The sequence below is a fragment of the Ctenopharyngodon idella genome, chromosome 13, assembly GCF_019924925.1.
Source record: "Ctenopharyngodon idella isolate HZGC_01 chromosome 13, HZGC01, whole genome shotgun sequence".
NCBI lineage: Eukaryota > Metazoa > Chordata > Actinopteri > Cypriniformes > Xenocyprididae > Ctenopharyngodon > Ctenopharyngodon idella.
In genome coordinates, this window is record NC_067232.1 from 31,784,632 (window position 1) to 31,803,818 (window position 19,187).

The window sequence follows — 19,187 nt, forward strand, 5'->3', positions numbered from 1 at the left end:
AAATGACAATATACGTATAATGACAATTCTTATTTTTATGGAATATTAGAATATTGTTTACTTTATATGATTTATCTGTGCATATCAGTTTTTTTTTTTTTTTTTTTTTTTTCAGAGTGTCTTGTTGGCAAAGGCTATTTACACTAACTCTACCCACCAATGGTTGGGCCACACAAGATTAAAAACGACGCGCGCTATTCATCATCTGCAGTGGTGTAGGCAGTAGGGAGTATGATGCGTGGAAGTTGCTTTTGATGCGATCAAACCAAGTTCGAATCCGCCTTTTGCCGAACTCACTCTTCACCCTTTTCCCATCACATATCAAATCAGAAAGGCATTTATTTTCAATAAAAATGAAGAAAATATTTGAAAAGTGGAAATAAAGTGTCTAAAAATGTTAAATAATAAAGTATTTTTGGGTTAGGGGTAGGTGTAAGGAGGGCTTTATTGTCCCAATAAGGCGGCATCCATTTAATAATTTTAATAAATATAATCATTTACACTTTTCGTCATGTTAATGTACAACAATACTGAGGTGCAAATGGTATCTGCCACTATTTATAAGTATAAATGGCATCTAACAACTATTTGCACTTATTGCAAAGAACTGCTATTTTTATATAGTGTAAATAGCATATCGCTAAGAAAATGCTGCTATTGTCACTTAGTGTAAATAGCATCTATCGCTGGCAAATAGCCACTGCCTTTTTTAATTAATGTGCTCTCGTAATCTTTAATGAAAATGACGTCCCCTTCCCCTCGCAATGACATCCCTTTTGATGGTGTGTGCACTGATGTGAAGACGGGACAATAATCCCTGTCCTCTAGCAACCTGTCACTCACATGAGTCCTACCTATAACAACAATCCAGTCAATTCCTGATGGTCCCGTCCTACATTTATTCTTGTTGGCCATTTCATACGTACAGTATATCTCAGATATACATTGCAATAAGGAAGAAAATACTGTCGCAACTTCCATTTCATGCTGACTTTAAGTGACCATGTTATACACCAAAAAGTACAAAGATTTTTTTGGACATGGTACTGTACCATGACTATGATATTTTTTTTAAAGTACATTGGAGTACCATGGTACTGCCACAGTACTTTATGCAAGCAGTTTAGCTTTCGTCAGTGAGAAGGTTCATACCAGCTTCATTCAGCCATACATTCCCAAAGCTGCTGACAGTCCTTTGAAAGATTTTTCCAGCTATGACAATACTTACACACTCCAAAAGAACATGAGGCAAATCTTACCTCTGCAATTCAAAATGAGATAAGCAGTTACTTTTGAAAGCGAGCAAAGCCATCTTCAAAAGTACATACCTCTCCATCCTAAAAATGAAAGGAGTGAAAATACATGAAGGGGCTGGGGCAAAAACCATAACTTTGCAAGACGCAAGGCATTACATGCGCAAGCAGAAAAGGAAAATGATGTGAAATAAAGTGTTTGCCACAGGGTTTATGAATGCCCTACATCTCTAAACAGTGAGTCTGAAAGAGGTTGGGAAATAGTGCCAGGTCAGGCAAACTGAGAACAATGACAAAACCAGTGATCGACTTTCTAATAAATGGTTCTGAGTAAATATCACACTGTTTGAAACTGAGAAGATGCTTTTATTTTGTAAGTGAAATTGAACAGATTAGATTAGATTAGTACATTAAACACATTCGAAAACACATTGGGCTGGAATTACTGGATTTACAAAAGTAAATAAAATGAACAAAGTTCTTTGTTTTACTTCTCAGTTTTTAAAGACTTTTTAAAGAATTGTCTGGTAATAAGATAAAATATTTCAAATATCAAGTCACTCCTAATCTGATATGACATTAATAGGTGGAATTTATTTCAATGGGCCAAAACAGAAACATCCAAGATTCTGGTACTCACAACTCCAGGTATTTCACAGGCTGTTTCCCTGTTATTCTGCTCAGGGTCGCAGTAGATTCTGAGTTTCTGAATTTCAAACTGAGAGAGAGAGAGAGAGAGAGACAGAGAGAGAGAGAGAGAGAGAGAGAGTACAAAATACAGGTAGTTATAGAAAAGTCTAGGCCTGGGGCAGTAGGAAAGGGGAAAGGTGCTCCCTGTTGCATATAAAACACATTTGGTGTCAACATGACATGGTGTCTGCTTTTCCACAGGAACACTGCTGTGTTGCACATGTTGAAAATGTTCCATGTTCTGTTTATTCTTTGGCAAAAGATCACAAACACACACACACACACACATATTCCAATAACTTCCAATATTCCTTCATAAAATTATATAATATGCTTTGTCATCATTTTATTAACTGCAAACATCTTAAATATTAAAACCAATATCATGTGTTTTTATGTTTCCTTGTATTTTTGATTGATCTATATTAGGGATGGAGATTTTGAGTGAAGTTTGTAGTCCAAAAAAAAAAGAGTAAACAAATAATCAAAGTAAAATTTAAGTTGTGACACATGTCGCTGCTGAGAGCCACATTTAGATAAATATGTAAATATGTGCTGCGCACTTTCTTCTCAATTACAAAATAAACACAACAAAAATGACAGCTGTGCGAAAACAGCAGTTCAGAAAGCATCTGATTGTAGCGACTAGCTCTGCAATTCCACCCACATCATGTTGACAGATGAGGTCTTTAAAATGACAGTTATGATAGTTTGATTATAAAGTATATTTGAAACTATGTGATTCTATAGTTTGAATTAATCCCTTTTTTTTGCATGACACATTGACTTTACAGTACAGAATAACTCTTTCGGCATTATCCTGAACATAAGCATTCATTTCATGTGTCCTTAAATCATGTGCGTAACCGTCACATCCTTTTGATTTTCCCAGCAAAAACATCCTGAGCACTTAAAAATCAGTCTACAGGCTTTCATAGACGAGCAAGAAAGTCAGGGAAGGTCTTGTTTTTTAAGTTTTGTTACAATCTGTTCACACACATTCAATAAAAAGCAACTTATACATGAAAATTCATATATATAGGCCCTTTAATGTTAGGCTTCCTTTATAATAGTGTTAGAATAAGCTAACTTCAACAATCAAAATCCAAACAAAAAACAATAAAACTCTAAATGCTCAGAATCTTGAATGCACGCCTGAATGGACAGGCATCACCTCAACATCACATCTCCACAGCACCAGCTAGTGTATTCAGTGAGAGATTCATTAAGAAAGTATATTTTATTGGTGCTCAGGGCTTGACATTAACTTTTTTGCTCACCAGCCACTGTGGCTAGTGGTTTTTCCAGTTACTAGCCACTCAACATTTTCACTGGCCACAATTTTGCTGTTGGAAAATTACATTTTATATGATTAAAGTTGACTTTGGAATGCTAAAATGACTTGGTTTTGAGTCATTTTACTTGATTAGCTAGATTTAAAAACCCTTTCAAACTTTCAAATGCAGATTGACCACCCAAATCAAGACTAGGCCTACATGGTATATCAGCTGGTATGTACGGGTGGGCAAGGGGTGGTTAATATGACCATAATATGATACATTTTATAAGTTATTTCTGTTAGACTATATAAAAAGAACAAAGAAGCAAATTACAAATACACTAGTAAATTAAATAGCCTAAACTCTTTTTTTCAGAGACAGTAGGTTTATTTAACATGTATACATTTATTTAACATCTTTTGTTTTTTGATTTACATTAATGACAGACAGGTATTTAATTGGGCTGCTGAATGCATGGACGTAATATACTGACACATAGCCAGTTTTTACCCACCTGTTTACGTCCACTTGAGCCATAACCGACTATTCAGGCGCAAGGAGATCTGATCACGCGAGCGACACACAGAGAGAGCGCGCTTCTTTGTTGTGTAATTTAGCGTGATTCCGCCTATCCTGCTTTCACTAACTGCAAGTTAATTGATAACGAATTGTGATCAGATTGTAATTTTCTGCTGTGACGAGCTTGGCTACCTTTGATTTGGCTGTAGGCTGAAATTATATTCAACCCGCCAGTGGCTAGTGGGAGTGGCTGTCTTACCCGCCACAGCTGAAATCTACCCGCATTTGGCAGGTTGGCGGGTGTTAATGTCAAGCCCTGCTGGTGCTTATGGCAGGCAAAAATTTTAGTTTGAGAATTTGATTGATATTTGTCATTTAGTAATTCAATATAATGTCATACAATTTATAGAAGTTTAAGCAAGTCTAATATAACCATAGAGTGCTTCACTAACAAAAACAATATAATAACAGTAACAACAGAGTAACTACATCACAGTAAAAGTCTGTAAAATGAGATCCAAGAAGTCATTGACATACTTACCGGTACAGTTGTTTCTTTGGTGACGTACTTCCCAACCTGTGTTTTACCGTTAATAAAAATACCATCAGGAGGCTCCAGTGCCAATGTTTCAATTTCCAGATCATCAACATACAGAGTGACGTCTTCCTCTGTTATTAAAAGACGAAGCTGATGCCATTTTTCATCAAATAGTTTCTGTAAAATACATAAAACAAAGCAGAATGCAGATGGTGTTTTACATTCAATTTTTACATTAGTACATTTAGTTTATATACCATAAATGTGATTATATGTGGAGAATAGGAACGTCCTAGTAAACTGTTTCTCAGTAGCACTGGCATCATAAAAGGAGCATTTATGTGAACATTAAATAATAAACCTACTGTGTCACTGAACTTTGGGTGCTCATAATTCAAATACTAAGGAATCATTCCATAAAGTGTATCAGAGAGAATATACACTAAACGGAAAAGATCAAGTTTATGATGTATAAAAATCCATTCAGTGTTGCTTTTCCAAATTCCACCAACTTTTTATCTATATGGGGACTAGTAAGTCTGGTATCCTATTTACTGCCATGGGCAGTGAGTCCATTGTCAAGGGATGTTTTGTATGAAATTTGTCTGACATTTTAGTATCCCTGCTAAAAACAGCTTAGGCACACATTGATTTTCAGGCTGGATTAGTGCTGATTGCTTGTGGACCAAAACACCATTTTTGGTGAAGCTAGTGAAGCAGAACCATTGAGACAGCAGCACATCAATTAAGGATCCCAAGCTGGATCCTTACAACATGTATTTTCATGGAAATTTGAACTGATGGAGAATGAACAGTTACACTTTATTTGGATGGTCCACTTTAGACATTCTACTAACTATAAGTAACTTCGAAACTGCATGTCAACTAACATTCATTAGAGTATTAGTAGACTGTAGTTTACTGTTAGGTTAGGGTTATGTGTTAGGGTTCGGTTTAGTAGAATAAGTTGACATGTAGTTGCTTACAGTCAGGAGAATATCTGTTGGGGAGCATAAAAATAAAGTTTTAGCAGATATTAAGCAGACAGTCTACTAATACTCTAATGACTGCTAGTTGACATGTACTGTAGTTGCGAAGTTGCTTAAAGGTAGTGGAATGTCTAAAGTGGATCATCAGAATAAAGTGTTACTGAATTAACTGACAGATTTGACCAATAAGCATGCAGAGTTTTGAATTTGTTTCAGTGTTCTTCTCTCATGCTTTGTATTTACCTTAGCAGGTGATTTTGTGAAAATCACAGTTTGAATTCCGCTTGATGTACTGCTGGTGGTGGTGGTGAACATCACTGTTCTGTCCAGACCATTTAGAGTAACTGCCATTTGAGGCTTTTCATCCTTGGTCTGTATCCGCCATAGATCCCACTCCTCCATAACCACAGAGCCTTTGTACTTCAGCGTGGCCACAAAAACATAGGATGGTGGAAGTCCGCCTGGAAATAACATCCTACGGACATTAAGATGAAGACGCTGTTTCAAATCAAACAGAGTATACTTGCAAGGACAGATAAGCTTGATACCATAAATACCTTTACCTAGTGCTCTCACTCAGGTCAACTCGGGACGTCACCTGGTAGGCTGTGCTGCCGTAAAAGGATCCTTTTGTGTTTTTGGCTTTTTTAGCCAAGTTAAGATAGAGGAGAATGTCAAATCCTTTCTCATCCCGAGAATTGATTGGAATCTTTGCTGGACATACAGTCTCTATGGTACATTAAATAGAGAAAACAAGGTAAAATGCCACACTACAACAAATAATGCATTAATCGGAATTTAGCTAACTAAGCAATACCCTTTCATTCCTCTGCCTAGAATTAGCTTTAATACTAATATCAAAACAATATGTGCACGGTGAGAAAAAATGGCTGAAAAGGGTTAAATATTTATGGAATGTAGTGGCTTGGAGACTAGTCTAAAAAAATTGTAGGAAGACATTGGAGTGGAACACTGGACATTGTGCAAATATGCAGTCCGACTAAAGAATGTCCCTGCCATTGCAAATACCAGACAAAAGATGACCTCTTCTATCATAAAGTGTCTTAATCATTAACTTTTCCAGTGTCCGGAAAGACGTTCTATCATGAGCTTCAGGAGTCTTAGCAAACTGTTATAGAGGCCAGTTTTTCCAACCTAATGGCTATATTGCACTCCAGCACTCGCTTTTTAACAAGTCTGTCTGGAGTTGTTGCTGAGTAATCAATTGTAAGAAGAAAAAAGTGACTTGGGAAATATGCTTCATCCCCATTTCAAGGCTTTCGGATGATCAAGTGCCATTTGATCACTTCTTTTTCACCATTGTTGCACTTAATATTGTGCTCCTTTTCAACAGACTATACTGCAAATCCAACTCATACCTTGCAGTAATTAAATCATTTTGGTTGGAGGGAACTATACAAACTTGACATTTGCTTCTGCCAAATTTAGATTAACAGTTTATAAACATCTCAGAATTACTGGCCTTTTGCAGAACTTTCAAACAATCAGACTGGCTTGTTTGTAAGCTTGTTAGAAATTGATGTCACAATCTCTGAAACATGCTCTGCAATGCATGATCCTGATTTTACACTTTTGGACAATTTACAGCCACCTTGGTGAACTCAGAACACCTGGATGTTGTAGGACATAAATCAAACTGTAATCCGTGCATTGAGGCGAGAGGCACCAAATTATGCATGCAGCTCAAACGTGGAGATTCCATAAACCTGTCTCCACTGGTACATGACATGGTAAAGCAACATAGTCATGCTCCCCTGAGGAAGCTCGTGGCCATAAAACTGCATAATTTCATTGTGACACATGTGAAAAATATTACACAAATGAATTTGAAAATGTAGCTACTAAGAAATGAAAGCCTAGAGACATAGAGGAACATGGAGGCTTACCTTCGCACAGCTTCTGCCTAATAACTTCACGGATCTTTGCGATAGCTTTATAGTCTTCCACAGAAAAAACATAGGTTGAGGATGGTTTGTTGGCAATGGCCCTGAGCTCTGCCTCCTCGGTCTCAGACCCGACGCCAATTGCGAAGAGAATTATCCCCTTTTTCCTCGCAGCTTCTGCAGCTGCCAGCACTTCATCTTGTGACTTCCCGTCCGTCAGAACCACAGCAATTTTTGCAATGCCATTCGGACCTCGCTCAGACAGGGCAAAGAGTTTGTCGTTGGCGAACTTGATAGCCTTCCCTGTATTTGTGTTCCCACCCATGTACTCTATGGACTCCATGGCCTTGATGAGGTCATTGCTTGAGAAATGTTTTCCCAGGGGTATATGTAAGAAGGGGTCATCGCTATATTGCACCACCCCAACTTGGGTGAATTTCTGACCAATGTTGAAGCTCATGGTGATATTCACCAGCCACCGTTTGACGATCTCAAAGTTTATGTCATCCACACTCCATGATCCATCGAGTATGAATACTAAATCACTTGGCGCTGTCCTACAACCTGAAATTGAGGAACGAAGACAAGATTTTGCACAGCATGAGTTGACCATTTGACCCGCTCACACTACAAGGCACATTTTGGACACTTTACTCCAAAGTTCTGTCTTTATTGTTTCTATGTTTGTGGTAATGGTTCTGCTATCACAGTATTGACAATCTGCCCTGTGCTCCCAATTGGATGACCAATTGCTGTAAAGAAGTTGCAGAAATTGTTGCATTTGCTCTGTATTAAGACAGCCACAATGAACACTGCATCATTAGGTCATGTTATCTGAGTCAATAGTCGTCATGCAACACACACTAATGAAGATGGGAGAAGCACGCTTACTTAATCTCATGTCTTCATCTTGTGCTGTGCAAAACAAGTGAAGGAGCATGAAGTAAAGACACCAAAACACAAAATGCATGGATCTCATTTTGCAACCCATGTTCCTGAAGTACCAAGCTCCAGTTTAGCACCTGAAGAGAAATGAAGATAAGACATGCATTTCTTAGAAGTCTTCACATGAATGCCATTGGATTTGCAGATGTTTAGTTTTATATAGTTTTGTTAAATGAATAACATGCTTTTTGAAATCAATGTAAACATCTCAACCAAAACAGTTGAGCTGCAGTATTTTTGGATTTGTTGCACACAGGATACAATGCAGTTAATTCGATCCATGCTAACAAAGATGGTTGTGCATTTCTAGGCATGGGAATGAAAACCACAGAATGGAAATGATGGTAGTGTGTAACCTGTTTGTGTAACTGGAATGAGAAACAGGCATATTATGCAATACATAATCATTTGAACATCTAAATTCAATTAATGACATCACTGAAATTGTGGAAAATTCAAAAAGCAAAAATCAAGCTTATGGTAAGACAATGGATTTTGGAGCAAATGTGAAGTTTTTGGAGCTTATAAAAGCACTTTTATTCATTCTTCTGTTAAAACTGGTTTATTACATGAGTTGTAAGGTTCTTTATGTTCATTTTACAGTTTTGGGAGTCATGTTATCAAGGCAACAAAGTTGTAAAAATGCATAGAACTTTACAATGACTGGATTCCTCATGACGTCATAAAATCTGAAGCCATCATGCCGCCATATTGGTATTCCCTAGTAGGGGAGAGCGGCGTAAGTTGTCACACTTGTCACACTGTCTAACATTTACTGAGCACCATACATCACAATGGTATAAATGTCATACCAAATGAAAGAAGGAAGTCTTGGGCACATATGTTGTATTCATTACATTTTCATATCTCATTACAGAGTTGTAGACTGTTGAATAGAGAATGTGCACTTGTGACAATTTGCCCCATCGGCGGGTAAGTTGTCACACACTAGATTATCTAAAAATAAGAACACAACTACTTAATTGTGATTATTGATTTTAATTTTTAAATTCAAACCAGAACTGGAAATATAAACAATCATGCCTAGAGAATTTGGAAAAAACTATTTTCAATCCAAACACATTAAGTGGCAAGACCACTTTACTTTGAACTTTAAACTCAAACGTTCTCTGGCTTGTACATAGATCTATGATAACTAAATGGAATACTGCAGATAACTCACTTAGCATGTTTAACCTCTGAAACAAAACAGATGCCCTGTATCTGACTAATCAGACTCATCTTCAGAGTCACAATTCTGGCACACATAAATTGCCTGGCCTGAGGTGCAAGCATCATGGGCCCATTTTTTGCATTTTACACATTTTACCCAGGTCTCTTTTGGACGACTGTTTGAAAATGGCTCCACACAGACAAGGCAGAATCACTCTTCATCATCTGATGATGACTCTTGTATGATTTTTCTTCTTTTAGCCGCCTTTTTCTTTGTAGGTCCAGATTTTGAAACCGCTTTTTGCTAGATTCAGCCTTATTCTTTGTGAGAGTTGGTGCTGGGGCCTGGCAGGGCAGAGTTGGTGCTGGGGCCTGGCAGGGCAGAGTTGGTGCTGGGACCTGGCAGGGCAGAGTTGGTGCTGGGGCCTGGCAGAGCAGAGTTGGTGCTGGGGCCTGGCAGGGCAGAGTTGGTGCTGGGGCCTGGCAGAGCAGAGTTGGTGCTGGGACCTGGCAGGGCAGAGTTGGTGCTGGGGCCTGGCAGGGCAGAGTTGGTGCTGGGGCCTGGCAGAGCAGAGTTGGTGCTGGGGCCTGGCAGGGCAGAGTTGGTGCTGGGACCTGGCAGAGCAGAGTTGGTGCTGGGGCCTGGCAGGGCAGAGTTGGTGCTGGGGCCTGGCAGGGGCCTGGCAGAGCAGAGTTGGTGCTGGGGCCTGGCAGGGCAGAGTTGGTGCTGGGACCTGGCAGAGCAGAGTTGGTGCTGGGGCCTGGCAGGGCAGACTTGGTGCTGGGACCTGGCAGAGCAGAGTTGGTGTTGGGGCCTGGCAGAGCAGGGCAGAGTTGGTGCTGGGGCCTGGCAGAGCAGGGCAGAGTTGGTGCTGGGACCTGGCAGAGCAGAGTTGGTGCTGGGACCTGGCAGAGCAGAGTTGGTGCAGGGGCCTGGCAGGGGCCTGGCAGGGCAGAGTTGGTGCTGGGGCCTGGCAGGGGCCTGGCAGAGCAGAGTTGGTGTTGGGGCCTGGCAGAGCAGGGCAGAGTTGGTGCTGGGACCTGGCAGAGCAGAGTTGGTGCTGGGACCTGGCAGAGCAGAGTTGGTGCTGGGACCTGGCAGAGCAGAGTTGGTGCTGGGGCCTGGCAGAGCAGAGTTGGTGCTGGGGCCTGGCAGGGCAGAGTTGGTGCTGGGGCCTGGCAGGGCAGAGTTGGTGCTGGGGCCTGGCAGGGCAGAGTTGGTGCTGGGGCCTGGCAGGGGCCTGGCAGAGCAGAGTTGGTGCTGGGACCTGGCAGAGCAGAGTTGGTGCTGGGGCCTGGCAGGGGCCTGGCAGAGCAGAGTTGGTGCTGGGACCTGGCAGAGCAGAGTTGGTGCTGGGGCCTGGCAGGGCAGAGTTGGTGCTGGGACCTGGCAGAGCAGAGTTGGTGCTGGGACCTGGCAGGGCAGAGTTGGTGCTGGGACCTGGCAGAGCAGAGTTGGTGCTGGGACCTGGCAGGGCAGAGTTGGTGCTGGGACCTGGCAGAGCAGAGTTGGTGCTGGGACCTGGCAGAGCAGAGTTGGTGCTGGGGCCTGGCAGGGTTTTGAATGGGGCGATCTGTGACATAGGATGGTGCAAACTCGGTTTCCAGAAATACATCTCTGTTGTAAGGTTGAACCCCAGCCACCCTAAAGCCAGCCTGAATGATCAAGGGGGTTGCAGCCAGAGGATAGGGAGTTGCCACAATCCCAGGAATGTCATAAATTGACATTGTCTTCCCGGGGTTGTTCCTCATCCAGGCATCACACGCGCTGTTGATGTGCCTCTTTAGTGGCAAATAAATTACAATATCACAATGTTTTCTGAGTATGTTCTATGTGTTTATTTGTACTGGGGCAAGTTGTCACATGTGATGACTTGCCCCAAGGTCATTGAGACAACTTGCCCCAAACTGACATGTGTGCTAATGTTGGCTAAATCTCAAGGTTAGCTCAACATAGCACGTCAGCTAAGGTATCAAAAGACACGTTATTGTCTCCTCTATTTTGTGCAAAATAACAATTTTTAACATTCATACCTAACAAAGTTGTATTGCATAAAATTTAAAGTGCAAATTTTTTACTTTTTAAGCCAAAAAATAAGAAAATTGTGCTAACCTCAGATTAGAGCGAACTTGACCACATGTGAACAGGAAGTTGACTATAGAAGAAGAAGTCGCACAAAGTGGCTATTTGATTTTTGAGATAGAGCCTCTAGTGTTGGAGTTATGAACAGTGTGACAACTTACCCATGGGACAACTTACCCCGCTCTCCCCTATTCCTTCACATCTGTTGAATTAATTGGAAATCATCTTATTTTAATGTGAAAACATTACCTAATGAGTCAGCTTTTTTAGATCTGAAGTCTCCCTGTACAGTCTTAAAATGCAAACATTTAAATGGTTATTTTTGTTTAAAGTCTGAAATTTTCCATGCTTATTAACAGTTACGTTCATCTTCATTACAGTAGCGAATATCAGATCAGCTGACAGACGAGACATCTCAGTATTAATGTCACAATGATTCTTCTGAAATCTAAATATAGTAGTATCAGTTAAAGGATTAGTTCACTTTGAAATGAAAATTAGCCCAAGCTGTACTCAGCCTCAAGCCATCCTAGGTGTATATGACTTTCTTCTTTCTGATGAACATAATCGCAGAAATATTAATAAATATCCTGATGCATCTGAGCTTTGTAATGGTAGTGATAGGGATCAATAAGTATGAGCTGAAGAAATTGCATCATAAATCATAAATATGTACTCCACATGGCTCCGGAGGGTTAATAAAGGCCTTCTGAAGTGAAGCGATGGGTTTGTGTAAAAACAAAAAATCCATATTTAACAAGTTATAAAGTAAAATATCTTGCTTCTGCATGAACCGCCTTCTGTATTCAGCATATGCAGAAAGTATAAAACTTTTGCAGTTCACAAAGCTTACATTACGTCCTACGCCTTCCTTATTCAACTTACGGAAAAAGTGTAACTGACGTGATTGACAGTTTGCACTTTCTTTGTAACATCAATACAGAAGGCAGTCTGGCGGAAGCTGCATATTTTACTTCATAACTTGTTTAAATATGGATATTTTTTTCCAGAAACGCATCGCTTTCACTTCAGAAGGCCTTTATTAACCTCCCGGAGCCGTGTGGAGCACATATTTATGATGGATGGATGTGGATGGATGCACTTTCTTCAGCTCATACTCATTGATCCCTATCACTGCCATTATAAAGCTCGGATGCGTCAGGCTATTTATTAATATTTCTGCGATTATGCTCAGCAGAAAGAAGAAAGTCATATACACCTAGGATGGCTTGAGGGTGAGTAAAGCTTGGGCTAATTTTCATTTCAAAGTGAACTAATCCTTTAATGTACATACATGCATGTATCTTAAAAACTATTCATGTGCGACGGATACTCTGCAATTAAGGTGATTTTACGTCAATGTTTTGGCTATAAGTCAATGATGCCCTCTGTCAGTAGGGAATCCTAAGATGGCAGCTCGAACACTTCCGGTGGCTGACACAACCTGATGGCAGTTTAGAACGCAATGAGCAATCCAGTCATTTATATACAGATCAGTGTTAGTAACTGATTATTCTCACTAAAATCATGTCAATGTGCATATTGTTTACATTTTGTGGCTATGCTTTTGTGAAAATCAAAATTGTTTTTTGTGGTAATCAACATTATGCCACAAGTGCTGTCGATTGAGCTTAACTTGTATTGAACACTGAATAGTCTTGTTGAGTGAATTTATTATTATTATCATCATCATCATCATCATCAACGTAGCATAACAATCTCACTAAGTAGAATCATGTCATGTTTTGAAATAGTTCTTCATATAACTCTGGCTCCTGTTGGAAACTATGTGCTGTTTCCAGCAAGAGAAAGAACTGCAGACATTATAAAAAAAACACCGTAATAAATGAAGACCAGATATGCTCCCTTTGGAAGGGGTGGGGGTGTTTTTGGCCTACTGATTGCTGCGGTCAAACAAAGATTCCCAATGCAAGTTACCATCGTCACCAGCTGAGAGATCATGAGCATGACTGGAACACGAGTGAAACTTTTATACATCCTTCACCTTGACTAGTTATATGACTGGGGTTTTCCAGTATTTGACCTGGAGGTGTATCATAAGACAGCCATGGTAGAACTAGCCCTCACTCCAGTGCTTTGCAGAGCCCAGCACAAGGGGAGGTATGTGGAATGCTCCATTATTTTCATGAGCATGTCTGCATGCTAAGCACTCAAACCCCCCCCCCCCCCCCCCCCCCCCCCCCCCCCCCCCCACACACACACACACACACACACACACACACACATACACACACACTATTCTTTGGAACTGGACATCTTTCTGCCAGGGAAATTATAGTTCTGGACAATGACCAAGCTCATGTTCATGTGACAAAGCCAAAGCAACTTTAGACCAAAAAAGACAGCACAGAACAAATTTGAATTGACTATTTGGTAATGCACCATTACAGTCGTGGAATTAATGACTACAGGTCTTGCACAAAAACTGGAAAGACATGTGTGTCTGCCAGTCTCAACCTCTAGCCATATGGCTTTTCTCTGCACCATGACCTTCTCATTGACCTTGGAAGTTATTGGAGACCTCCAGACAGTTTATGGTTCCCTAGGTCAAGATGAAGGAGTCTTTGGAACGGTAATGTAGCTGGAATGCAACATGTTTAAACATTCTCCACTACCAAAAGGAATTGCCCCCTTAAATTTAGCCGAATGTATCCTCCGCATGCATCTTCCAAAACATGACATTTAAATCTCAGTGGAATTTTAGCACAGTAATTTGTAGTGATACTTGTTTAAGATTTATTTCAGGTTGATGGGTTTTGTCCAACTGGATGTGGGAGGCAGGAAACTCTTGTTGAACAGCTGATTCTTCCCTGTCCACCAGATGAGGCATTAACCTCTCCATATCCTAAGTGGGAACGGTGCCAAATATGTATGCTTTATTTAGTCAGTTTCCCAGGAAAGGCATGTTTCATGTAGCTCTAATTTCGCTCCACATCTGCAGTTACTCTTGATTTATTGTGTATGGCTTGTCTTGGATCAGTTATCTTCATGTTTTCTAACTGGCAGCCATTGTCTTAGTAAAGCTTTTCTGCCTGTTTTCCATTGCATAGCTATAAATGTGCTATTGTAATCCAGTGGTTTTCAATACCAAAATCAACAACTGCTGTAGGGCATGTTCAATTAGTTTGCCAACATGAGGGGAAAATAAATGGGGGGCCAAGTTCCTCAGGCACCAATGGAATAGCCAAAACATTATATCAGAGAGACCACTGAAACTATTTCATATAATCAAGACCGTAAAAGCAACAGTCTACCGAGGACAGAGCTGTTACGAGGGAGTTTCCACCAAGTTACGTACATGATCAACATGTCTTACTCACAAACAATTTGTTGGAGAATCCCCCTTTTGAGCCCTTCCAGCTCTTCTCTGCAGCCTTTTTTAATCACTGCTGTTAACCAAACAAGGAAACACAACTCTTATGAGTTAAAGAAGGCTACATTGTTCCTTCAGTTGGAGTGAATAACTTGTTCACATTTACCCGTGAACTGGGTGCCGGACAAAGCCCTGTTAAATAATTCCATTCATTCCTCACCTGTGACAGTGGCACAAGTCAGGAACTGATAACAGTTTCAAATAAATTCACCATGCACGATCAAAGATTTGCAAAGCTGTCAGAAAGGACAACGCGTGTGAGGTTCTACGCACGTGCAGTTTTCTCTTGCATCTTTTTACATGTTTTCAAAAGGGAACGCATCAACTCAACCCTCCATAGACAATAACGCGCACCACCATCAAATAAAAAAAAATAAAATTAAGTTTTCAAGAAGCGCTGGATGAATTTCAAACAAGCCTTTATTTATTTATTTATTTTACAGTTGACCTAATCTGTTGGGGTAGCCTTAAGATAATGAGATGTGAAACAGTATCTTCTACATGCTGGTTGCAGCCAGAGGAAAAACTGCAAATACCACAACAGTAAAGAGAATCAATGCATCATAACAGTTAAAGAGAGAAAAGACAAAGAGTTTACCAGAGTTTGATGTGCACGGAGCTGGAGTCTTATTGAATAAAATCCCCCTTACTCACTCTGTCTGGTGTCCCATGGTCAGGGTTGTGCAAAGCGCAGAGTTGGAGGAGGTGGGTTTGAGGAGGCTGCAGAGTTGCAGATGTGAGCCTGCCCTCTTCATTCACCTTCCAACTCTCTCTCTCTCTCTCTCTCTCTCTCTCCCTCTTGGTTACAGAGGTTGAAATAAGACACAGATAAGGAGAACTTCACTCAATAGAAGAGAGAAGGAGTCAGCCCCCTTTTTGTTCAAGCAAAAGGAAAATTATAGTAATTCCAATATTTTTCCAAGTATCGGATTGTGTATGACAGCTGAGAGGATAAATATTGTGTGTGGGGGGGGTTGAGGGGGGCTGGTATAGTTAGGAATGAGCCAGAAGATTAGATAAGGGAACATGCTTTCACGTTTTCTGAGTCTAGTTTGTGAGGTGAAAGGTTGTTGCCTGTATGTGGCTTTGCACAGTGCTGTTCATTTTCAGATCCATTTTTTGGACTGTTTTCTGTCAGTGTGTGGTCTTTTGTAAGCCATTGATAATGATGGAGGAATTCTATGCTTTCAACTGCATTTCTTGAAAAACAACTGTTTTTAGTAAATCTGCAGCTTGCAGTGCATCTAAAACAGTCTATTTAGAAAATTGTGAAACATTTTATGTTAGAACACATCTTGTCCATTCTAAGAGCATTTAGACATCAGAAGCAGTTTTATGCAAAGCATGATCGAAGACATGACAATTTATCCTCTCCAAAATGTCAGATTTATTGAAATAGATGTATTTCTGGAAATAAGAAATGTCTACTATTGAGTTACTCATAGATTTGAAAGCTGAACATTTGCATGTTGTGGTTTTGGCACTAAAAGTAACCTATGTGCTGTTCACGAACATTGGCTTATTGTGATTTTTCCAGAACATCTTTATGTTCTTCTCTGCTATATTGAGCACAAAGTTTTCTTGGCCTAATCTTTTAAATACTCTCCTAAATTGGATCATTTCAACCATGTTATTCATATTTTATGTGGAACAATGCAGGACTGTAAATCAAATGTAGTCAGCCATTTTAGTTTCAGAATCAGAAATATTTGGAACCTCATGTACATCATAAACAAAAAGAGGTTTTTGTGCATGTACAGGAACATTTAGTTATGTAATTGTGACCAATCCTTAATAAATTCCATGTAGTGTCAGCGTTGAGGAATAAAATCTAATGAATGCAATGCATACTGACCTTATATAGTTACCTCATTTAGTTCATGAATAGTTCACCCAAATAAAAATGTTATGTCGAACTCGCTTGACTTTCTTTATTCTGTGGAATAGTGTATACTATAATATACTTTTGAATAGCCTTTGTTTAATAGCCTTTTTTTATACAGCGACTTCAGCAGTTTATAGTGACCAAAACTGCTAAAAAGTAGGTTATAATAATATAACTTGTGTGCAATATTCCAATTATTCTGATGTTGTTGGCAGAGACGTTATTGTTATTTGCTGATAACTTTCCAGTGAACATCTGCAGCCAGACTGTGTGAGTGAGTTGCCTTGAAAACTTGATCAGTCTAATTCACGACAGTTCGATTTGGTTCCTCAAACAAAGCTGGACTACTTTTATGGGTCTTTTTATAATTAGAGTTTAACAGCGGTCGTCACTATGAGCTGTGACTGTAAGGAAAAGTATAGTGTGCGTGAAAATTCTTCTTCTTATTATTATTTATTCATTTATTTGCACAGAAGAAAGGATTTGGTGAGTGAATCATGCCTATTGTTGTGTGAACGATTCCTTTTAAATTCAGTAGGTAGGTCATGAATGAACAAGCTCTGTTCTTCTCCCACCCACAGAGATACAGAGTTTCCAACATCTGAATTTCTAAGAAATATACGCCCACATCCTCTTGGACTCATTCTTGTCACTGTCAGCATGTTCATCAAACCCACCTAAGCTTCGCAGGAAGCAAATTAAACACGTCTCCTTAATCAACACCCTCAAAGTAATCAAACTCTCGAGTGAAGAAAATTTGATCTGGATTTGGACTAGGTACTTAACTTCAGCCAATTTTTTAGGAAACACTGTGCAGACTAAGCCCACCTGCTGATAATCACCTGCCAGACCAGCTCCTAGCTTGACAAATGCTACATCTGGGAATCCTGTGGCCATAATTGATGTGTTAACAATTGGAAGACTGGGAGAATCCTGCTGTAAGTAATGGGTATCCTCCCACAGGGCTTCTTGTAATTGAAAGGTACAGCTGGACTCTTAATACTTCATATTCAGTTGGGTTTGGAAAATGGCAACAAAGGCATGACCATGAAGCGAGGACCATGTTTGTTCCCTGAGTGGGAAAAACCAGCAGTGAGGTGTCATTGCAAGAATGATGAATTGCAGTGTGGTTATGTAGTTTGGAATGCTCAAGCCAACTATTATCAAATGAGGAAATTGCGGAAAACACTGAGAAGCACACTAGAAACACGGAAAGTTTCAAAAGTATGCCACGTCATTCATAATAAAGATTTTCTAAAGAAATATTTTACTCTATGGAATTAAAAAAGTAGCTGTCTACCAAGTAAAATAGACCTTCATGCTGTGGATTGCCTATATAAACGTGTAGCGTGGTTTCCTCCCTTTATTAAAAATTGTGTGCACCTATTAAAATTTTGTTAGCCTTAAGGTCATTTCTGCTTAATGGTATGAGAAAGACATTTCATACCACTAAAGCGAAGACATAATACAGTCTGCTGTTTTCATGTCTTTGTTTTAGTTGAACTACTTTGAACTTTGGCTAAATAAATGAGCCCTCTTTGTTTTGGCAGTGTTCATCGGTAGCGTTGTAATGGTTTATAATTCCATGCAATAAACGGCAATTAATGTGATCACTTCTGCGGTGCGCCTGGGACAGTATAGCAGCAACAAGTGATTATGCTGACAGAGAGACGGAGGGACAGAGGCAATAAGAATTTCCATGGAAGCAGTTGGTGAGATGTTTTGAGAGGGAACACGTCTAGCCATATGAGCGTGTACAGTCTCGTGCATAGAGAGAAGGCAGCGTAACACTACTGGAAGACAACCCGAGACTCCGTCACGTAGTCTGAGAAACGGCTGTTGCGCAAAGCGAAAAGCCAGCTTTGTTCTAGGAAAATGTTTGTCATTTTAGTCATTTCCAGTGTATTATTGCTTCATGGTTATGTCATTACAAATTTTAGTGCCAGACTGGGTAACACTGTGTTGATACAACAGTCACGTTCACAGCAGTCAAAGGTCATTATTCGGAAGCTTGGAGAGTCATGGCTTCATATTAATGTTATAAGACAGTTTTCTTAATGCACCCCGTAAATATGGCATGTAACCACATTTATGCATAGATAACACTGTGCCAAGATGCCTTTGCAACAATGAAGCTGAAAAGTTTTACATAGAGATGCACTGGTGAATCGGAACTGGCCGTTTTTTGCTCCAAACACAGGATCGGCAACCAGCTTTTAATTTTATTTTGGCTGATCTCTATTCCGGGCTTGCACACAAACTGCATTGCAATCATTTCCCAAAATGTCATTTGTCATTTTTGTGCTACAGTAACAATTCATTGCCCTTACACAGAAACATTTTGCATCGGATGCAAAGAAGAGAACACAGACTCGCCAGCAGAGAAAATGCTGTACCAGACACAGCAAGCTCACTGTATATCATCACTCGATGCTCAAAATATAGGAAGAAATATATAAATAATGAATTCGGGGGTGAGGGTTTATATGAATGTATCTCTGACAGTCTTCAGAAAAGATTTGATGGCATTTTAT

The 19,187-nt window shown here is 40.0% G+C and overlaps 1 protein-coding gene across 3 annotated transcripts in view; it reads right to left on the reverse strand.

The window, feature by feature from the left end:
- col21a1 (collagen, type XXI, alpha 1) overlaps window positions 1–15,557 on the reverse strand; it is an 81,996-nt gene extending 66,439 nt beyond the window's left edge. Inside the window, exons 1-7 of one of the 3 annotated variants that reach the window (XM_051916344.1) lie at window positions 15,423–15,557; window positions 8,065–8,195; window positions 7,177–7,737; window positions 5,833–5,998; window positions 5,513–5,744; window positions 4,284–4,457; window positions 1,894–1,971 (exon numbers count right to left, since the gene is read on the reverse strand). In XM_051916344.1, coding sequence (XP_051772304.1) covers window positions 1,894–1,971; window positions 4,284–4,457; window positions 5,513–5,744; window positions 5,833–5,998; window positions 7,177–7,737; window positions 8,065–8,164 — 1,311 coding nt within the window. In that variant the 5' untranslated portion in view covers window positions 8,165–8,195; window positions 15,423–15,557. Of the gene's footprint in view, window positions 1–1,893; window positions 1,972–4,283; window positions 4,458–5,512; window positions 5,745–5,832; window positions 5,999–7,176; window positions 7,738–8,064; window positions 8,196–15,366 lie in introns of all 3 variants that reach the window. The other 2 variants (XM_051916342.1, XM_051916345.1) reach the window with 2 other exon arrangements.
- Window positions 15,558–19,187: the final 3,630 nt, after the last annotated feature.